This window comes from Parasteatoda tepidariorum, chromosome 1 (genome assembly GCF_043381705.1).
Source record: "Parasteatoda tepidariorum isolate YZ-2023 chromosome 1, CAS_Ptep_4.0, whole genome shotgun sequence".
Taxonomy (NCBI): domain Eukaryota; kingdom Metazoa; phylum Arthropoda; class Arachnida; order Araneae; family Theridiidae; genus Parasteatoda; species Parasteatoda tepidariorum.
This window is the reverse complement of record NC_092204.1, coordinates 237964-260900: the sequence shown is the minus strand read 5'-3', so window position 1 is coordinate 260900 and position 22937 is coordinate 237964. Positions and strand designations below refer to the sequence as shown.

Here is a 22937-nt window from a genome sequence, read left to right as displayed (position 1 = left end):
TTGGGTCGGCTGCTTAACAACGGATATAAAATACTTAGAAACGGAGCCCTGGTGGTTCAGGAGGAAGAGCGCTAGCCTCTCAATGAAGTGAACCAGGTTCTAATCCCGGCGATGGCAGGTTGATTCGAATACCGAACTCAGATCGCATCGACTACAGTGCTGACGTAATATATCCTCAGTGGTAAGCGGATCATGGTTTAGAGGCTAACCGTGGGAGCTTTTCCTCTCCATGTAACGCAAATGCGAGTTAGTTCCATCAAAAGCGAATTTTTCCCAATACAGGAGTTCCTTAGTCTTCTGTATTGAGTTCAAAATGACAAGGAACTTTAGAAACCCAAAATGGCCACAACGGTTATAAAATAAAATTCGGATTGAATATAAATTAGTTTCAATCTGTTAGAAATAAAGACGTGAGAGGATCAAAAGTGATAATAGGATATGTGCTTTCCTACCCAAACACTCATTAATTGTTTGTTCCCATTAATACATCCAAATTTGAAAATAAATGAATGTGATCTTTCCCAAAGAAATTTCAATATAATACAAATGAATTCACGGATTTCTTACGTGATAAATGTTAAATACAAATGGTTGGCTTTTCTTTCATTGATTGAGAACACTAATCAAATTGATTCGGATATCCTTTGATTTTATTTACGTCTTTTAATTAATTTTGATCCCTACTTAGAATAAGAACACATACTGATACAAGCTTTCACATAAATTTCAAACTTCTCACGATAATTATTTATCAAAATAGATAATAAATATCTCCTCCATAAGTAGATGGGACATAATATTATAAGTAGAGATTGATTATTTAAGGTAGTTCGATTCTTTAATCAGTTATTTTATTTGTATTTCACTGGGAATCTTTGTGCGTGTTATAATTTGAAAGAGCGTTCATTCCTCATGGTAGGAGAAGATATAAAGTAAACGTGTGCTTATAAAACAACTTATTTACATTTCGAAATGTTTTTCACTTTTTGTGTAGTAATCTGTTTTCTACTTGTCCTGGTTTAAATAACTTAATTCTTCTTAAAATAAAAATTTGCTTTCGAAATTAATTTTATTTTTTTTTAAAAAAAATGTCCATTTGTTGTTAATTCAATTTTATATGAAACCACATTTATAACCATTATCAATCTCTTGTAAAACACCTGTTTAATCTAAACCAGTGTCAGTAGGGAGCGCAAAACAAGGTGTAAGTAAAGTGATTATTTGAATGCGTTTTTTTTCCTTTTTGTAGAACTAAAAAAATTAGTTTTCTATGTAAAGGGAAAGCATTTTTTGATCAGATAATATAGTTATTAGGTAAACATATTTTTAGCCACTATCATAATAACTTGATATTTTTAGATCTGTTGTATTTAAAAATAAGCGTTAAATTATTAATAAGCAATATCATGATTTTTCAAATGCAAGATTTCTGCCTGGGTTAAGTTAGAATGCATTATTTGCATAAAACTGAAATCATGTTTATGCATAGTTTTTTTCTCCATATCGCATTTGTGAAAACTGAAGCAAAATGAATGCACGTTAAACTAATTTATTTCCATAAAATCAAAATAATGTTATTAGAAAGCAACATTTTTTTGTAAATTAATTTTTCTGAATTGTGAGATATAAAATTATTATTATGGGCACTGCATAATTAATTGGTTTAAAACATAATGTTAATGAAATTAGATAAGTTTGTAAAGAAGAACTTGAATTTTGTGTGCAAATGGAATAGAATTAGAAACATATATCCCACACGTATGCGTAACATAAAACATCCATTAGATTTACGATAATCGTACGAACGAAGATTCTACGAAACATACATGGTAACTATTGTATGACATATTTTAAGCGAATGAATTTTACGGATTTTTATAGTCAAAAACTGCATTCCACTAAACCAGCAACTTCAGTCAATGTGAGAGATAAATGTTTTTTTTTTATACATTTTTGAATTCATGGTTTTCAATAAATAAATATTGGAATCACTGTATCGATAGTTATAAAACATTCCTTTCATTAATTTAGAAAGTTTCGAAAAATGAACATTTTAGAATGCTAAAACAAAACCTTTATTTTAAATTCATCTTTCTTTATTTTTTAGTCACATTTAGTACAATATTTAAGAGTGTAAACTCTTAAATATTTAAGAAAGCAAAAAACGACATAAAAAAATTCTATATCTCTAAGGATTCTTTTTTCAGAAACTTTCTTATTTTGTGGAGTTTCCAAAAATAAGAAGCAAGAATTTTTGATAAAAAACAAACAAACAATAGACCTGGAGAAATTGGCAATCAGGCGTTATATATATATTTCGCAAAAAAAAAAAAAAAATTAACACCCTGAACAACTCTTTTGATGTAAAGATCTTCACGTTCTGGGACTCAATCTTAATGGCTTGAGGGGATGACCTATACAATGCTAATTAATAAGTGCAGATGATATTTTAAGTTACGGACACAGAAACATACCCTTTCTTCGACAGATTCTGACTCCCAAAATGTAGGGAGATCAGGACAGTGTTACAATAGTTTTGTGAATTTTACTTTCTGCCTATTTCGCTATATCTCGAGAATTTTTACGCGAACATTTTTGCACATTATTATAAAATTTGCTTATCTAAAGATATTTCCATGCAAAAAAATTGATTTTAGTAAAGATCTATTATTTTTTATTATTTTGTTTAATAATGGACGAAAAAATGTTGAGTTGTTATCTGTACAATTATTGCATCGTTTTAGAGAATATACTTATAGATGGCAAAATACAAAAATCGGTTGAAGAATTCCTAAGAAATTGAATTTCATAAAAGCCAGACATTTAAAACTAGATTTCCACAGGAACCATTCGACCGATTTCACTCAAAGTTAGCATTTTTATCTCGTAAAATTATATTCTTTAAAATGATACAGAAAATTGTGTACCTTAGAATTCAAAAAGGTTTTTCACAACCATTATTAAATAAAATAATAAAAAAATTATAAATATTTACTAAAAGTTATAGTTTGAATAGAATTATCTTTGGATGAACGCATTTTATAATTGTGTGCAAAAATGTTACAATTTGTTTAAAATGTTTTCGAGATACGCAAAAAAGTAAAATTAACATTAAAATGTTGGAGCGCTCTGATCTAACTATTGAGAGCCTAATTCCAAGATTGCGATCAATCCCCATAGTTTTGGGGTTGGAAATCAGTCCACCCTCCCTCCAGCCATTAAGATTGAATCATCAAACGTTATTCAGAGTATTTTATTTTGAGTACTGTGTACTTTTGAGTACTATATATACATATATGTACATACATATATATATACACATATATACATACATATCTATACACATATATACATATACATACACACATATCCATGGTGTCTCAGTTAAGCGTTTCAGAACTTCTAAGAGGGGTAGGGGGCGTCCTGACGACTCGAAATCATATAGCAATGTGGGGTCGGAAATGCTTTCCTGAAGCGGTGACGTACACAGAAGCACCATAAAGAAAAGAGACCGTAAGTGAAAAATCGCTATAATAATACATTGAAAGAATTATATGGCCTCCTCGGTCACCCGACCTATCATGTCTTGTTTTCTGGAGTCATATGAAAACACTGGTTTATGACACCCCTGTTGATAATGCTGGTTGCAAGAATCGCAGTAGCTGCCTGCGAGATATGCCTGGAGTATTGCAGAATGTTCGAATGTCCATCCACCGGAGATGTGAGGTGTACATTGTAGCCGGTGGCAGAAACTTCGAACACTTACTTTGGCCCATGTACCATACAATTTTTTCAGTGTATTATTATAGCGATTTTTCACTTACGGTCTTTTTTCTTTAAGGTGCTTCTGTGTACGTCACCTCTTCAGGAAAGCATTTCCGACCGCACATTGCTATATGATTTCGAGTCGTCAGGATGCCCCCTACCCCTCTTAGAAGTTCTGAAACGCTTAACTGAGACACCCTGTATATATATACATACATATATACACATATACATACATATACATATGCGTACTTATATATATATTATTATTATTATTATTATTATTATTATTATATATATATATATATATGCACATACATATAAGTATGTATATATATATACTTCATTTGTTTATTACATATCATTAAAAAATAAAATAAAAATTCAAAATGCTCGGTTTTGTAAAAGCACTTAATCAAAATCTGCAAAAAGAGAAAAAGTTATTTCTTTAGCCAAACTATCTATGAACAAACAAATGTAAAATTTAGTACAAAATACCTATTTAAAAGGCATTCCTAAAGCAGTTTCGAAGGGAAAATTTAAAAAAAAAAATGAAACAAAAGAGGTTTGTAGCGATGAGGTTTTGTGAAGGGGGAAAAAATGTCGAACCTCTTCCTTGTAGAGCAGCCAATCAGAACTGAGTTCAGCCAATGAATACCTTCGGAAAATTCTTTTCTCCTAATATTATGGGTTCATTAGTTATTTAAATCACAACAACAATCAGACAGGGATTCCCAAATACTCAGAGCTAATTCAATATTATTACAAACTTTAGAAATGGAATTTGAAAGAACAATCAGGTTGTAATTGCATATGTTAAAAATCACAATTTTGTTTCTTAAATTTCTCTCTCTCTAGCCACTACCAGAATCTTTTTCTATTCAAAGCATTTGGAAATCCCTCCTCTTAGACAATGAATCGGCTTATACACTTATTTTAATGCTAACATGAGAAAAAAGGTGTTAATCATCCATTATGAATATGAACAGATCAATATTGAATGAAATAAAAAAAGTTATGATACATTTCCTATAAACACATTCTGATACTGAAAGAAAAAAATAATAATTAACAAATAAAAAAAATGGCCGCTTAACAAAATGTAATGTGGGAAAAAATAATATTGGATTTTATTCATGTTACACGTCTTTTTTAACTATTAAAAAATAGACTTAAAAAAATTATTAAATATGTAATTATTAAAAGAAGAGCATAAAGAAGGAACATTAAAAGATGATAATGAGTAAAATTTCTAATTAAAAAATACCTTTGTTTCTCTGAGAGATGGTCTTCTCTCTTTCTCCGGTGGTTTCAGGTTCCAGTTCGGATCTTCCTGGTCTTCCTTCCACTTTGCATACTGCCTGCAAACAAACGTATTTATTGAAACAATATCATTATAATAAGGGTCTTTTTCTGGTTCTTTGGCACGACTTATATTATAACCGTCGTTGAACAGCTGACTTGATTTTGGGTTTACGATTACTGATTCCGCAGTTTTGTCATTTTGAACCCAATCCAGAAGACAAGAGAACTTCTGGACCAAGTTTGGGGAGAAATTTGCCTTCGTGGATGACTTTCTGATGCAACTAAACCACATTTGAGTTGCATGGAGACGAAAACCTCCCACGGTTAGCCTGACTGCAAGGGAACTCTAACCCGTGATCCACCTACTACTGAGGAGATTTTACGTCGGCACTGTGGTCGGTGCCAGCCGGATGTGGAATTTCGACCAGCCATCGCTGGGATACGAAACTGGTTCATTGGAAGGCTCTATCCCTTCAGCCACAACGGCTCACAACTCATCCTAGATAAAATTCGTCGTGAGCACAATGCGTGGAGTTACGCCGGATGCAAATGGTGGCTACGTCGAATTATAGTCGCGAAGAATTGTGCCCACGATCAACTGTTTCGCTGCGCGATGAATTGACACGAAAATGTTTCAAATTGTATTTTGCTGTTAATATTGTGCTTTTCTTATCTCTCGCAGAATTCAGTGTCTCTAAAACCTTAATAACTTTTGATCTAATGATCCTATTTTCATGTACTCCATCTGAATACCCACAAATATGCAAATTTAAGCAGATGATACGTGACAAAATAAAATACAAAGAAGTTCTGAATAAAACTGCCCCCCTTAGAATATTTGGGATAATCAGAAAAATAGTGTCCCGCTAGAATTTTAATTACCCATCTCAAAGACTCTTAAAAAATGTTCTGGATTTTATTAGCATAATTCGCATACAATTCAAAACTTTTCCGACAACTTATTTGTGAATAAATGAGTAAAAATATTGTTAAAAAAATCGTTTATAAAATTAATGTGAAATAGGCGTAAAGTAAAATTAACTGCTGCAACACCATATTTTGAATCTCAACGGGAAAAAAAAAAAAGATTTATTCAGATAACGTCTGTTCTAATAAATTATGGTTAAAGTCTTTAAGATTGAATGCTGTGATTTTGTTTTTGAATTAATAAATTTTTTTATTAAACGTTTTCTTAATTATTTGATTCCTTTGAGTTTTATTTGAGGTCATTTTTAAATTTTGCATTTTTATTTTTTGACAGTCTTGAATACCTCAGAGCAGTTATAAAAATAGCTTTGCAAAAGAATTTTATTTAATAGGATGACGAAAAATGGTCAGTTGTTCAAAGGATAAACTATTCACAGCAGGAGAAAAACCCTGGTGTGTAACTGTGCCAAAGTAAAACGCAGCCTCTATTTTCTATAGACAGCTAAGAATCCATCATCCTTGTAAGTGGTAACACTAAATCACGAAAACTGGCTGTTTACATTTGTCAAATATTTTATGACTTCTAAATAATGGAATGCCTCTAATTCATCTGCAATTTTAATAGCTTATAAGAACACAATCAAAACAGCTTAAATATGAATTACTTTTTTTCTCCATCCATTTTTATTCATATCTAAAGATGGGAGCACGTTTTATTTTGTAAAAGCTAATAAAAAATTATTTCTGCTTCACAAAACAATATTTATTCAGCAAAAACCTTTAATAATAAAGAATAAGCAATTTTTCAGTTTCTGTGAAATCAATCCTTCTATTTTTTTTAAATTAAAGTTTTTAAATAAATAAAATATGCTGCGCAAAAGACTTTTTAAAAAACACCTTGAATTCATTCGTATTAAGCTTTTCATCCCTGTACTGAATTGTCTCGAAAAAAAACATCCTTTGCTCATCGCATATAACATAAAATCTTCCAATCATTTTATATGGTATTTATATATAATGTGCCACCTTTGAAAACAGTTTGAATAGGTTACAGTGAAGGACAGAAATGGGTGGTTGTTGACTTCCACCGGTTCACACAATCGTTTCGGTAAATGTCCGAAATATATAATGCTTAAGTGCCACTGGCCGGTATAGCCTACATTTATGTTTTTTTAAAGGTTCAGTCGCCACTGCCCAGTATGCATTGAACCGGTAATCCGAACACTGATGTTTCTCCTCATCTATCCTCAGAACATATTAAAATAACGATTAAATATAATATCAAATCGGATATCACACATATTTTAGACATTCCCCAAAGCGACTTTGTAATTCTTGATAATCACAGTTGAAAGTAGACTTTCGCTTGATATCTATTATTCACGATAACAAATAGGCACCTCAGTTGCATATTCAAACAGTTGAATAAAACAACCTTAGAAAGCATCTTATTTCAAAAAATAAACAATAGTTGAAGAAATCTCCTCCGCATACACGCTATGAAAAAAAAAATTTGTTTTGTTTTTGTTTTTTAGTTGACTCAAGCTGTTTTGGGGAAATGAGTTTTTGTGAAAATATAGGTGGTTCGTCCTCTTAGGACTAACGTAAGCATCTTAGTTTTCTTAAAAAAGCAAATACAGTTTTTTTTAAATGTATTTTACATTTACAAATTTTGTTTAGATCAAGATTGCGTAGCAATTCATGCTATGCGAAGACAAAAATCTCACCTTTTCTTCAACATGGCTCTGAAATCCATACCACTTTCATCTGGAAGGATAAAAAAAAGAACATTATTCATCACATTATTGAGCAGCAGCAGCAGGAAAGAAAGAAAGAAAGAAAGACTCACCGCTCACAAAAAGGCTGACTTCTTGATTGTCCTCTCCCACTTCATTGTAGGCAACAATCTTGTATTTGCCTTCATCCTGTGCTTTCGATTTCCTTATACAGAGTGCAACGGTGTTGGAATTGCCGTCCGTGAAGATCTTGTACCTCCCACCTTCGAATATCTCGGAAATACCTTTGTAGAAATGAAACTTCGGAGCCGGGTTCCCTTCCACTTGGAAAGATATGTAGGCTGTAGCACCTGTTTAACAAACATCCAGCGCTGTCATTAGGTTGCAGACGACAATTCAAAAACGCTTTCATAGAAGATTTTCCCATTTCACAAACGATAGGGTTATGACATAACGATACTGAAAACACATATTCTGTGGGGTTTTTCTTATAAATAGGAACAAAACTTCAAAAAACCTTACGTATTAAACAACTAGCGTTTAATTCGAGCAAGGAATAATAACATCCACGCGAAAATAGCCGCTTGATAAATTGGAGGTAAACCTAAATTTAACATAATATTTTTCTTTAAAAGAAGTAAAGAAAACTTCTCAAAAACTACGATGTTGTTTCGCAACCATCTGCAAAAAAAAAAAAAAGCCTCATTGTGTGCAAATATTAATATGAAATGCGATGGCTCAGTGAAGAGGCACTGAGCGTTGTGAAGAGCTGCCTTTCGATTCCTGGTGGCAGCTAGAAGCCCCAGATCAATAAGTAAAAGCTTCTCCGAGAAGTAAAGGCGGCCTGCGCGCAGTTCTGACCCCCTTGTTGCCACACTCATGCCGTTGGTCATGAAATAGTGGAGCCTTGACCCTCTTGGGCCACAACAGGCAGTTGCGGAAATGCTTTACTTTACTATTATTTTTTTTCATCAGAGTCTGCTTTCAATTAAAAAATTTATATTTAAAATGAGAAAGTCTTTTTTAATTTTAAAGATAACCAATACAGATTCAAATTTTAGAAACTAATTTTGTATGTGTGAATCAAATATCAGCTATTTTGGGTAAAATAAAAAATTTAAAAAAAAACATTCATTTGCTTCTGTAATCATTTAACTGAACTAAAATTATTTAAAATCCAATATGGCGAGGGTATTTATCAGATTTTACTGCATATGATATCCGCCCATTCGTCTTACCTTGTTACAGGAAGTATGTTGATTGTAAAGAGATAAAATTTCGTGAAGAACTAACTTTTTGTTGCATGTGCTTGATTAGGGTGTGGGTGATATAAAATTATTTCGAAACCGGTAGTGATTTTTTTTCCAAATGGTATTTTCCCCCAAGTCAAAATTCTTGATGGTCCCATTAAAACATTTAGATGGTTTATGTCGGTTTCAGTGCTATTCACGATAGTCCAACATTATTGGATGGTCACCATCATCCAACATTTTTCATTATGCTTTCATGGTTTTTTGATAGGCAAACAAACTTCCATCATTCCATGATGGAAAACGCTACTTCAATACTATGATGATTAACTATCAAGAGAAGTTTTATTCTCGTGGGCCAACAATCCATGGTGAGCCCTGATGGTTCCAGCTATACATTTCCATTATTTTTAAATGGGAATTCTTGTTTATTCTCAGGAATATACCATCAAAACAATTTTTTTTTATTTGTTGGACCACTATAAATCAGACCGAATTCCTACATTTGGATGATGGTTTTCATGGACGTTCAAACATTTAATTTTTAAGATACTACTCTGATGGAAATTCATGATGATCCATAATGGCACAACAATGCATTTTCATGATAGTTTAATAATAACAAGGAGGCTTCGCCCCCTGCTCGCTGGCGCTCGCCAACCCCCGGAACTGCTTTCGCAGTTCATTTCGGATTGCTTCGCAATCCGATGCTCGCTCATTGGATACGTTCTTAACGTCTAGCTTTTGTATACTTTTTTGAACACTGAAGTTCCGAAAACCTTTCGCTGTAGAAAATTCTAAACCTGTGCATTTCAATATTAATTTGAAATTGCAAACAGTTCGCATATTTTTCTTAATCACACTATTCTAAATTTCAGTTGTTGAGAAAAGTAACTTCTGTAAGTTTTGTTTTAAAGTCTTTCCCACCAGAGGGCTAAAACCATGTGTTGTAAAACAATATGAAATAGTACTGAATGCCGGATGTAAAGCATCGGCTTCGATGAAGATAATTTTGTTAGAATTTTTTTGATATTTCGGTGAGAATTCACTTGATTAGACATATGATAGGCTCACTACGTGCCCTTGCGTGCCGAAGCTTATCAATTAAAACGCATTAGCGTTTTATATAATATAGATTAGTCATATGATGCTCACTGTGCTCACCAGGCTTCACCTGATCTTTTGCTGACCTGTATGGGACTGGAGAAAAATTTTATTTTGGAGGATCCGCAGATGGTGTTTGATTTTCTGCCGGTGAACGGTTTCCTGGACTTGGTCTAGCCTTGTTCTGGGCCAAGAGGAATAAGTATCACCACCATGATGCTCACTACGTGCTCTTGCGCGCTGAAGCCTATCAATTAAAAATGAATACTGTTGCCAACGCGAGAAAAGAAATATCATCGATTTTATTGATACATACGTATTAGCGTTTTATATAATATAGATTATTGTTGGTTCAGTCATCAAAAATCAGTCGGAATTGCTACATTTGGGGCGATGGTTATTTATGTTGGTTACCATCAAAAATATAATTGTTCAAGATGGAATCATTGATGGTTGCCATCAAGATTATGTTGGCCCGCCTATCCATGGAAAACCATCTAAAATGTTGACTTGGGTGAGTTTAACACTTCACGCATCCTTCCTGATACCACACCCTACGTATAAAAGGGGAAGTGAAAAATTCTGGTTCCTAATAATTACATAACGATTTTAGAGAGAGATATCGATTGCAGATTTGACTGTTAATTCTATACGTTTATTTTTAGAAATGGTTAAAAAGACAAACCTTCAACAGCAGAATAATTTTGCTGGAAATCTATAATGGAGGGAGCTGACTTTTCATTTCCTGGAATTGGTTTGAGAGGTGAACAAGGCTTGTCAATCATTTCTTCTAATTCTGACACGCTGGAATGAAATATATATCAGTCAAGTTAGAAAAGGGTGCGTAGCCAAATTATTAAACAAGCACCTTTTAAGCACTTTTCAAGCACTCAAAAATATTTTCAAGCACTCAAAAATATTTTTAAGCACTTTAAAAAAAATATGATAATTAGGCAGGGTCGGAAAGTTTTTGACCGGTTTTATCCGTTATGTCTAGAAAAAAAAAACTTTTGACAATTGACAAAAATCACGAAATTTTAAATCCTGTAAAACGAATTGCATTTTCATTCGCTGCGGAGTGACGCCAAAATAGATTTGGGTTGAATGAATTGTGAAAACGTTGAATAGAACATTGTGAACTGTCTTTTTGCATAATTCTAAGCGAAAATGAACATAGTAAAGGAAAAATCTCATTTTTGAAAAAGGGAAAATGAAGCACTTTTTAAAAACACCCCATGGAAAAAGCACCTTTAAGGGTTTTTAAAAAACGAAAATATGCACCTTTAAGCACTTTTTAAAAGAACCCTGTAGAAATATCCTTTTAAATCACTCAATTCATTTATAAAATGCTTGTCACTTTTAAATACTGTGAAATAACATAAATTAAAAATTTCTTTTTCTACTTTCAAAACTTTATACATTCCTCCAGTTATTTTGTTCGTTCGTCTAGACTTTGTTTTAGATACACAGTTTGTGATGTGGATATTAAAGATGTGGTAAATACCTGACTCTACGAACATCGATACTTTTTCTCCTTTTGGGTGCTGCTACTTCAAGCATTTCACCGGGACGGAGTTTCTTCGTTTTTCCACTCTCATCCACAACCATGCCTTTCTAAATAAATTAATTAACATAGATCACTTTTCTTTTAAACAAGTAATATAAAATTAAAAAAAAGATTCGAAAAATTAAATTACTTTTTATTAAATATTAAAATTTTTTTCTCCCATATAAAACTAAAATGAATGAATTAAAATTGAAAGAATGAATTAATATTTGAAAAAACTGTCTTAGCATCGAGTATCATCCACTAAAAAATGTATTTGAAGTAGAGTGCTTGACTAAAAAGTATTATAAAAGTTATGAAAAATAATGGCACGAAAATGTTCACGATTCAATTCCATTTTTTGAAAGAGAAGAACTTTCCAATTTACTGTCAACAACACAAATGAAGCTATAATGGTAAATCGTCTGCTGAATTTATGTTTAAAAATATCAAACTTTCGATTAAAATCGTCTGCGGTCGCCTAGCAACACTTACTGTTGCCAAGGCCAGAAATATAAATAACAAACCTCGTACCACGTTATGTTCTTTTTTGAATTTATTAATATAAAATTAAATATTTAAACGTGAGCGATAAACTATTTTTTTGTTCAAATAGAGTAATAAGTTAGAAATGATCACTGATGTTATCTTTAAAATATGTAAATTACTGACTAGCGTATAGTAAAATTTAAAACAATGACTAACGCTTCACCCATCAGAAAATTCCATTTCGTTTGTAGTTCATCTCCATTGAATGAATGAATTAATATTTGAAAAAAACTGTATTTACATCAAGTGTTCATACACTACAAGTTTTAAAAAAAATGTATTTGAAGTTGAATAAAAAGTATTTTATAAACGATTGAAAATGTAGGGAGATTGTGAAATAGAAGAAATTGGAAAAAAAAACTTTCGAAATTAAAACGTAATTATATACTTCCTAACAATAACTGAAACTTTTTTTTCTAGAAATATAATACTTCTTAATCATAATATAGAATCACAGAGAAGAAACTCTTTCCGTTTTTTTGATATTTTTTTCAAATCTCTCTCAAGAAATACTTAGATAACTATTTCATTATTTCAGAGGATCATGCGATTTCTCTTACTTAATGCTTTCAGAAATACTGAATGGAAATGAATGTCATTGAACATGTTAATGAACCGAAAATGAATGTTATGGAATGTCAGAAAATGTAGCAACGAATTTATCATTTGCATCGATTACATTGGTTTTTATATTTAATAACTACATTAAAATTTGTAAACTTAGCATTCACAAAAGAGATTATTTTAAGATATATAAAAAAAAAACGATTTTTGTTTTGCCTTACCGTAACAGTAAAAACATTCGACAAACTTAAACAAAATTGCCAGAGCAATATCTTAATGGATGCAAAAATATTATTTTAAAATATTAATAAAAATTTCGTTGACATTTGCGCAAGTGATGAGCACTTAGAAGTAGCTCCTTTTAACTGCGCATGCGCAGGAAAATATTTTTAAAAAAATTCTTTTTCGCGTGAATCGTAATAGGCAAGCCCAAATTGAATAACGAGATCATTATAAGTTTCTAAAGTAGTTCGTTGAGGAATAAGAGGTTTTTTATACTTTTTTTTGTATCATAAATCAAAAATTAGTAACTGAGGTGATAATGTGAGTAATAAGGAGGCAAAACGTACTTTTTTTAATACATTTTGAGCGTACTCATTTTTTATACATTTGAAACGTTGTTGGTACAAAACCAAATTTATGGAAAATTTCTTACCGTTCAGAGTCTTCTTTTAATACTTACAATACAAAAACACCTTAGAAAATTTTAAGATATTTTAATCAATTATTAGATAAAATTCTTTCAAATTATTCTAGTTTAATTTATTCCCTATTTTTACATGCAAGCAAATAAAAAAATTACAAATATATATATGCTATACGTATCACAATTTGCTCATAATTAATACGTTATTAATTATGAGCAAAAGAAATTTAGTTCTTAAAACTTGATATCTAAAGTTTTCCTATAACTAAAGCAAAATATTTTCTTCGTTAACCATTCTTACGAGTTTAAAAGGATTATTAAACTGAGAATTTAATTGTGCTTTCATCAATATCTCCATCTAAAAAGATTGGTAAATAATTCATATTGAAAGTATAGACTAGGAGACTTTCTCCAGAAAACTGTCAGCAAAATAATGTAAGGAAATCGATCCTTTCTCATGAGCAACAAATAATCATTCTTCTTGAGCCGTGACAGCTCAGAGGATACAGCACCCCAATGAGGTGAGCCGACAATGACTGGTAGATACGCATCCGGCTTGCACCGACCATAATCATGGTTAGAGTCCCCTTGTCGTCAGGCTAACAGTGGGAGGTTTTCGTGGTTTTCCTCTCTATGTAACGCAAATGCGAGATAGTTCCATTAAAATGTCCTCCACGAAGGCAGATTTTTCCCAATACTTGATCCAAGAGTTCTCTTGTCTTCTGGGTTGGGCTCAAAATGACAAGGCTACCCAAAAAATTCAAAATTTGAAAAGTTTCTTCTTCACTCAACCTGTTTTTCTTTTACAAAAACACATCTCTCTTCTTTTTACTATGTTTTCTTTCTTTTTTCCTTCCAAAATACATTTTTTTCTGCATGTCCTCTTTTTTTTTTTTTAAATTTCTTTCTCTTACTCGTAAGAATCCGTGATACAAATTGAGTTTTAGCAAAATTTCTTTTATTTTGAAATGATTTTTTCATTCGCAAAATGTACAATTTCGTATCCACTTAATTTTTTTAATGGCACATACAGGGAAACCCGAGAAAATCAAATTTCTTAAGATCGAGAAATATTTTTTTCTCTTTTTTTGCACTTGTGATGAGGAAAAAAATGTAATCAGTCTTTTAAACTAAGGGCAGGGTGCATAATTTTTCACACGTCGTAGTAATAAAGATGTGTAACATCTCATTAAAAAGAATGTTAATTAAAAACAACAGAATTTTTTTTAAATACTGTAGAAAAATGTTTTTATCAAGACTTTACGAATGATAAATGCGAAACTCAAGATTTGTATGCCGTAATAATATGTTAAAAACGTGATATATGCGAAAATGTGAAAATTTATAGAATAAAAAAACACGGATTTACGGTTTAGTAGATAACAGTTTTTGTTCAATTTTGGTCAATCCACTCAAAATCTCAATGGGTTTAAGTACAACGTATTAAGTGCGAAAATATTATGAATCCAGGCCTTCTAAGCCCCTGCGCAAAATATTCGGGTTTTGGGGTACAGGGGCAATACAATGTTTACCTATCTGAAAATAGTATGGAGGATGTAAAAATGTCACTTTTGGAGCAAAAAGTAGGATGTATTCACGTGAAAAAGAGAAGCAATTTACGTTATTTTGCTAATTCTTATTTGCAGCTTTTAGAATACATTTGCAGCATTACTGGTCATTTTTTAAATTTCAGATAATGACTTTTTAGTGTTGTGTCATTTTTGAGAAGATCCGTCTGGATAGCAGAGCAGGCAATGTTTAGATATTTTTAAGGATAGAGCTCCATTGGAAATCAAGAAGTTCAAAAATAGGCTTCATTTAACATGCGTATAGATTAAGGATAGTTCATGGGTAAGTTTCTTCTTCTTAACACTAGATTTACGGACGCGTCTTATATACGGACACGCGTCAATTTGACCCATGAACGAATTACATATAACAGCACTTAGAAAGCAATGTAATTATATACTATAACGAGAAAAATCAATTAAAATATGAGATATATATTTATGGAAAGTTATTATTATTCAATAATTTTATTATGCACATCTCTCTGATCAATTGACATCATTGCGATTCTGCGTTTGTTCTTTCTATTACTGCTTATCGGCAACAGTTGTTTATCGTTTGTTTCGCTTGAGATAACGATATCGGATCGGTACATTCCTATTTATTATGGATGTTTACTCCAAATTTTGTCTACATTACGATCGCGTCGAATGGACGCATATCCGTAGAGATACCACAATAGAATTCCGTAGAGATACCACAAAGAGAATTTCAATATTTCAACGCTTTTGAAGAAAATGGACTTCAATATATATTTACCTCGATTAATGGATAAAAGTCATTACAGCAGATAAAATAAAAATGCAAACGGAAATTTGAAATTTTCCTTATAAAATTCGAAATGCGTCAAAATGACGCGTCCCGTAAACCTAGTGTTATTATGGTCAAAATGACAGTTTGAAATACGTTTTTACGAAAACAAACGCAACTCAACCGGCGTGTATAAGAAAAATTGACACAACTGCTCCTTTTCAGTTTTCAACAAGGGATTACTTTTCGGCACATCAGAGTCAAAGTGGCTATGTATATGAACACTTCGCATTCGAAATTCTAAACGGTAACGTAAAATTTAAATTTCTAAATTATTAACAACGTGAGTTTTCAACCAATTTTTTTACACTATTTTAAATCTATAACAATCACTGCAATCTTATATAAGCAACTTTTAAAGTCTTTAAAACAAGAATAATTTAAATGGACGCAATCCCATTACGAATTTATTTAGATTCATTCGTTTAAGAAAAAGAAATCATTCGCATCCATGAAAAACAGAATCAAATGCTCCTCACAAACACGCGTTCCATTGTCGTAAACAGATACTAAAGTTTGTCTAAGCTAAGAACTCCTCCCGCCACAAAGTCTGAGGTCGTCTGGTGCTATGGAAACAAGAATGGTGAATTTTAGGGAGGGTAGCTTCACTCTAGGACTAACACAATAGACCGAAGAAAGAGATTCACCCGTTGACCCGAACCGAAACCACTCCCAAAGCAGTGAACCCGCACCCCTACTTGAAATAGTCATACCTTGTAACCATAGTCACCGCTACAGGTCTGGGGGAGTTCTTATTTTAGACAAACTATACAAGCTCTGTCCCGATTTGAAAACTCACCGACAATTCAGGAAATGTGCTGTTTTTTTGTGTTTTCAATGTAGGAGAGAGAAGGATTAAAAAAGAATACTTACGTGTATCAGAGATATATAAAATATTCATGCTTAGAGGTAGGTTGTGTGCAAAGAAAAAGACCTGGAAGAAGCTTTAAAAAAAAGAATCATGCCGCATGAAATATAAAAGATCATAACAAAGAGGAAGAGAGACAACAGAGAGAGGATTACAGACAGAGGAATGATAGACAAGGGCTGTTAGTAAAAAGACAGAGCATTGAAGCAGGCAGATGATTATATGCAATGCAATTTCCTGGGCTCTTCTTGATACAGTGTTGCATAAAACTAATTGATAAATAATGCTTTGAATTCATTTTAGGGTGCCGTCTTCATTGTCAAAATTCGATCGTATAAAAGGTGATTTGTAGAATAACAGCTCTCCCATAACTCTATCCGATTACTCAGTTATGGTTCTCAATTTGGTTCTATATTTATTTAATTTTCGGCGAACTTCATACTTGCCTAGTTTTTCCGAATGATTTTGGAAAGGGTACAGTTTCTTGCTACTTTAAGGTCATACAAAATAGACAACTCACACACGTTTATTTTTACTACTCAATGATATGTACTAATCATTGATATGTATTCACAGAAACCTTTGTGGTTCTTGTAGATTTTGACGGTCTCAGAAAAAAAAGCCTTTCTTTTAAGATTTTTGAATGATCTTCAACTAAAAGTATTTATCGTTTAATAATTAAAGTGATCTTAGTAAATTATAAAATAATGGTCATGATTCCCTTAAAAGTATTCCTAAAAGTATTGCCATTGATGCTCAAAGGATCTTCACTTTTGATTCCCTTAAATTTAGAGAAAAAATATCTCCCCCCTCCAAAAAAAAATTGCGTTAATAGTTTTACATAAAGAACGGAAAGTTTTAACAAAATCAAATCTAAATTCCTAATCTGACTCTTAAGAGAACTGGCTCTTAAACCGAGAACAGAGTAAACAAGTTTTGCTCATTTGAAATATTTATCCTATTAATAAAAGCATTTCAAAACAGGACCTTGTAATAAAAACTATTTGCATCATAAACAGCACTAGTTGGAATTATAGTTTCCTTTTCGTCGTGAAATAGTATTGGTTGGGTGGTTCATAAACTTTCTCTCCAGAGGACAACTTTTTTTTTTCAGTTGAAAGTATTTTAGTTACGTTTCACAGAACTATACTAATTGTACTCTTTGTACTGATTTCACAGAACAAAGTATTCATAAATATTAGTCACAAACATAGTAGAACTAAACATCTCTTTTTGGAAATAGTTACAAAAATAGAATGTTGCGTTTAAACTAAATAATAAAATAAAAAAAGTAGTATCAAAATATTTATCTTAAAAAATAACCTTTTTTTTAAAAATAATAAAGTAAATACAAAAGTATACATATAATGTTTCAAGGTACATAGGACATGACATAACCACATAATGACATAAAATATAAACTTGCAAATACTTAAAAATAGGCGAGAAAAATAATTATATATTGATTTTATAGTTCCATTTCTTTTTTGAAATGCCAAAACAATTAGATTAAAAGAGAAAGTTAGTTTGATAAGAAATGTAAGCGCTCATTACATACAGAAAAAAAAATTCAATTTGATATTAAGAAGAAAAAAAAAACAAATTGTAAACATTGAAATAATAGCTGTTTTTATAAACGGTCTTTAAAAAAAATTAGTTTTCAAAAATCATAAAATACTTGTTTGCAGTATTAAAAAAAGATAGGTTAAGATTCAAGTCGATAGGTTAGTCTTTTGTACCTACAACTGCTATAAACACAAAACAGATAAAGACGTACACTCATTATATAAACATACAGTAACACAGTTTATATTCTTGTTTCACAAAGACAGTTCACAGACACCGTTTATATTTATATTTTATGTTTATCAATTCATTAAAAAAATGCTAGAAAACTTATTAAATGAAGTTAAGGAATTCTTATCACAATTTTTTGAGAAATTTTTTTTAAATTCTAATAATCATATATTTTTAAAATTTTGATATTAAAATTTGTAAGTTTTAAGAAACTGCTTGCAGATTATTTTGAACTCTTTTATAAATTTATGTTAAAACACAGAGTGTTGTATGTGGCTCTTTTAACTTTTGACACCGGTGTAAAAAAAAACGATTAAAAAAGCCTCATTCATTATTATATCAGAGCTTAACCCCGTTCCGCCACAGTCAGGAGGCATCCGAGGAATTCATGCATTATCATATAAATGATTCGATTCAGACGATTAAGTCCAAATTTAAATTCATTCGAATTCATTTAGACATTTTATTTAAAAAAAATTGTTACAGTTCTAAAATCACTCATTATACTTATCGTATTGCTATTTAATAATTTAAAAAAAATTTTAAATTAGTATTAAATTGAAAAATATTTTCAATTTGGTTCATATTTTTAAGTCATCAAAAGAGAGTTATAATTGACAAACTATTTATAACAATATTATTCTATAATTGTATTAAAAGAACATTTCGCTCACTCCACTTTAAATTAAACTTTGTATATTTAATTTTTTTTTCTAATTATAATCGAACCATTAGGTTTCGACTCTAATCCAAACGAACGTTAGATTTACTTTAATAGTGAATAATGTATTTTTTCTTGCCGTGATGCAAAAGGAAACATAAATTTCAAACACAACAAACATCAATAACAAAGATAAATTTCAGGAGAGGTAAGGCAATTAAAGATCTGCTTTGATTCTTTCATGAAGAACTTTCGCGACAGCAGCAGATGTGAAATTTATACAGTTTACAAAATTCAAATGAGGCGATGCAGTCATGTATGAATTCACTTTAAAATAAACATTTAGATAAAAATAATAAATTAGACAACATTTCATTAGAAATGATTCATAACACGTTGAGCCAATGTATTTGGTTGAAGCCTTTATTGCATTTAACTAATAAAAACTTTTTGCTTTTTAGGTGTTTTTTTTTTTTTTTTTTTTTTTTTTTTTTTTTTTTTTTTTTTTNTTTTCCTTTTTTTTTTTGCATTTCTGTAAGTATTAAACTTCTTGGATGAGATTCATTTTTGCTTCTATAAAATTGTATTTTTTTTTATTTATTGTTTTGAGAATCGCTTATAAATTTATAAATTAATAGTAAACAATGAAATCTAGGAAACTAAGGAAAAAAATGTTTTTAGTAAATTATTCTCAAAAAACTATTAATTTTTATGACTTTTAGTATGAATTAAGGAAATACTTCTGACGATTCTTTCTCTTTGATTCAAATAAAAGAAGTTTGTCATTCATTTAATGGAGTGGTTAAATATAATACATTAAATATTTATACTTTTTTGCAATTCTTTATATTATAACGAGTCTGGCGTCAAGACTGTTTACTCAATCTCTTTAGCCAAGGTTTAATCATAGTCTTTCTGTAAAAAATAAAATATGCTTGTGTTCTAAATATTAAGGTTGACTTGGTTTCATGTTATAAAATATATTTACATGTTTCATTATTGTTTTTTTTTATTATTATTATTATTTCTGTGGCATAATGGACATTTATATAAATTTATGTTTACTTCTTTTTTATTAAGTTATATGCTACAACAAGAGAAAATAAACTCTTGTTTGTCTTTTTACCCTATAAAATTGATTTGCTCAAGTTTAAAAACTAAAAAATATCTTGAATAAAAAAAAAATTCATAAAATTTATACTATTTAAAATCATTTATATGTGAAACTTTAGTTGCCTTACTTCCAAACAAAATGACTTAACCAGGTCTTTTTAGACAACCTACCTCATCAGCTATAATGATGGATCCCCTCCTCGAGCCACCAGGACTGGGGATATCGACATAGGAGCCTCTGCGGCTTCCGAATTGGGGAACACTTACATCTGCTGACGCCTTCCTGGAACTGGGAGGTTCTTTGATCACAGGAGCTCCTCCTCCCGTCTCCTCCACAGAGATTTGTGGAACTGTGGATTTTGCAGACTCTTCTATTTTGGTCGATTTTACTTTTTCTTCCTACATAGGAACATTCTTATAAACTTCTATTTTAAGGATAATTAAAGGTTCAAAATGCTAGAGAAATATTCAAAAGCAAGACTTGTTATAAATTTCAATCATAAACAATTAAAGATGTTCAAAATATTAATAAAAATTTTCAAAATAAAAAACAATTTATTAATACCAACATTCCCTGCTATGCATTTTAATCAGTAAACGAAATAACAAAAGTTCTTTTACGTCATTAAATACGTTTAATTCAATCAGGCCCATTAAATGAAACAAAAAAAAAAAAAGAATATTATAAAAATTCGATACCAGTATTCCCAAAAATGTTGTTTTCTATTGATTTTGTTTAAAGCTTTTGTTCTGCTTTTGTAGCTGCCAACCAATCAAAAAAATTTCAGAAATTAGAAACTGATATTGATGCACGATTGAAAACATTGAAAAAAAGAATATTATCGTTTGGCTTAAATTAATGCCGATATATGTTATAAAAGCAGAAATCGTTTGAGTCAGTTATTTATTTTATTTCACTTATTCAATGTCGTAATCGAAACGTTTCCATTGCAGATATTGGTATATAAACACACCGAATGTAAAAAAGTCATTATTTTCAAAACGCATTAAGTAATGGCAGCTACTATTTAAGGCTAAATTACGACAGCCAAATTAAATTAAGTAATCATATCTTTAATAATGAATTTTAAAAATCAATACCAGCACGAAAATCAATAATTTTCATTAAAAAGTAAATTTGCGAAAGGATTCCAACAGAAGCAAATATGACTTGGATTGAAAACGATTGTGTGAATACAACGAGAGACATTTTTTGCAAGGCTGTTACTTATGTCTTGATAGGCGATTTCAGCGACATGCGGCGAATCATTTTCACGAAATATTCTTCTTTACATTTTATCGTTGTTTCATTACCTTTATTTCTATCTTTGATTCCTTCTTTTCTGTCTTTGTTTCTTTCTTTTCAGTTTTTTGTTCCACTTTTTTCTCAGATGTCTTTACTTCTTTCTTATGAACCTCTAGTTTCTCTACTTTCTTTTCTTCTTTCACTTCAAGTTTTTTTTCTTCTTTCTTTTCCACTTTTATTTCCTCTTTCTTTTCTTCCTTCTTTTCAACTTTCTTTTCTTCTTTCTTTTCAATTTTCTTTTCCTCGACCTTTTTCTTCTCTGAAAATAAATTGATAAAGATAATTAAAAAAAAGAAGGGAGAAAATATTTGAGATGGTTTGAATCTACTAAAGAAAGTTTTCGTACAAATCGATTTTCTATAAACATGACGTCACATCGTTTCATTAAAAGCGAGACAAATAATAATCACGAATAAAACAATACCAGACCTGAAACAGTCAACTGCGCTGAACTTTCATCTTTTCCAAAATCATTTGTAAATTCCACTTTGTAGAGTCCAGACGAAGAAACAGAAGTCTTTGAAATGCTTAAAGTGGCTGTAGTATTATCAAAGGACAGCTTTATCTCGCTCGATTCTTTCATAATTTGGGTGCCTCTAAAGAAAAAGAAAAAGATGGAGTCTAATGATAATAAGCTACCAGCTAATACGTTTTTATTTCATTGGCAAGCTTGATATATTTCCTTTTGTTTGCAAAACAAATAAATACAAAATGGGCTTATTAAACTGTGAGCTGCGGCTAGCAGAGAACTCAAATCTTTAGAGTTTTTAGGTGAGCGTTTAGAAAATGCTAAAAAAATTTTCCATTTTCTAGTACCAGGAAGTAAACACCATCAAATGCATAATATAATTTTTTTTCCACCGCGAGTTGAAACTCGTCAAGTATTGCTCACCTCGACGAAACTGTTTAGATATTTAGCACATTTTTTTTTCATTGAACACGAGAATAGCAGCTAAGAGTTCAAACAAAGCTGAAGCTCAATTAACGAAATTGAAATGCACTTTTTTTCTTAAACGGAGACAATGGTAGACAATTACTGAGTGACAGAAAAATTTGCGAAATGAGTAAGCTAAACTACTTACTTATACCAGGTAACACTTGTCTTAGACGTAGAAGTCACTTTACATGTAAATACAGCACTATTACCTTCTTCTATAGTCTAAAAAAAATCAATACAGATATGTAGCACAATTAATAACTACAAAAAGAATAAAATAAAGAGAAAAATGAAGAAAATTAATAAATTTTATTTTATCTTATTTTAATAATTTTCTTCATCATTATATTTATATGTAACATAAAAAGCTTCAATTAATCTTTTTATGTTAGTTTCTTTTATTAAACTTCATCCTAATTAATTATTCTAAACGAAATACTTTCTCACACTTTTAAAAGTCACTCTCAGAGTAAAATAGTCTTTG

General features: G+C 30.9%; 1 protein-coding gene across 1 annotated transcript in view; it reads right to left on the bottom strand.

Annotated features, from left to right (window-relative positions):
* Window positions 1-22937, bottom strand: part of LOC107453633 (twitchin) — a gene marked incomplete in the record, with an annotated part of 247518 nt that overhangs the window by 153416 nt on the left and 71165 nt on the right. Inside the window, 9 exon segments of the mRNA XM_071179568.1 lie at window positions 5033-5126; window positions 7725-7764; window positions 7847-8083; window positions 10773-10891; window positions 11592-11701; window positions 20382-20609; window positions 21525-21775; window positions 21946-22112; window positions 22599-22675. Coding sequence (XP_071035669.1) covers window positions 5033-5126; window positions 7725-7764; window positions 7847-8083; window positions 10773-10891; window positions 11592-11701; window positions 20382-20609; window positions 21525-21775; window positions 21946-22112; window positions 22599-22675 — 1323 coding nt within the window.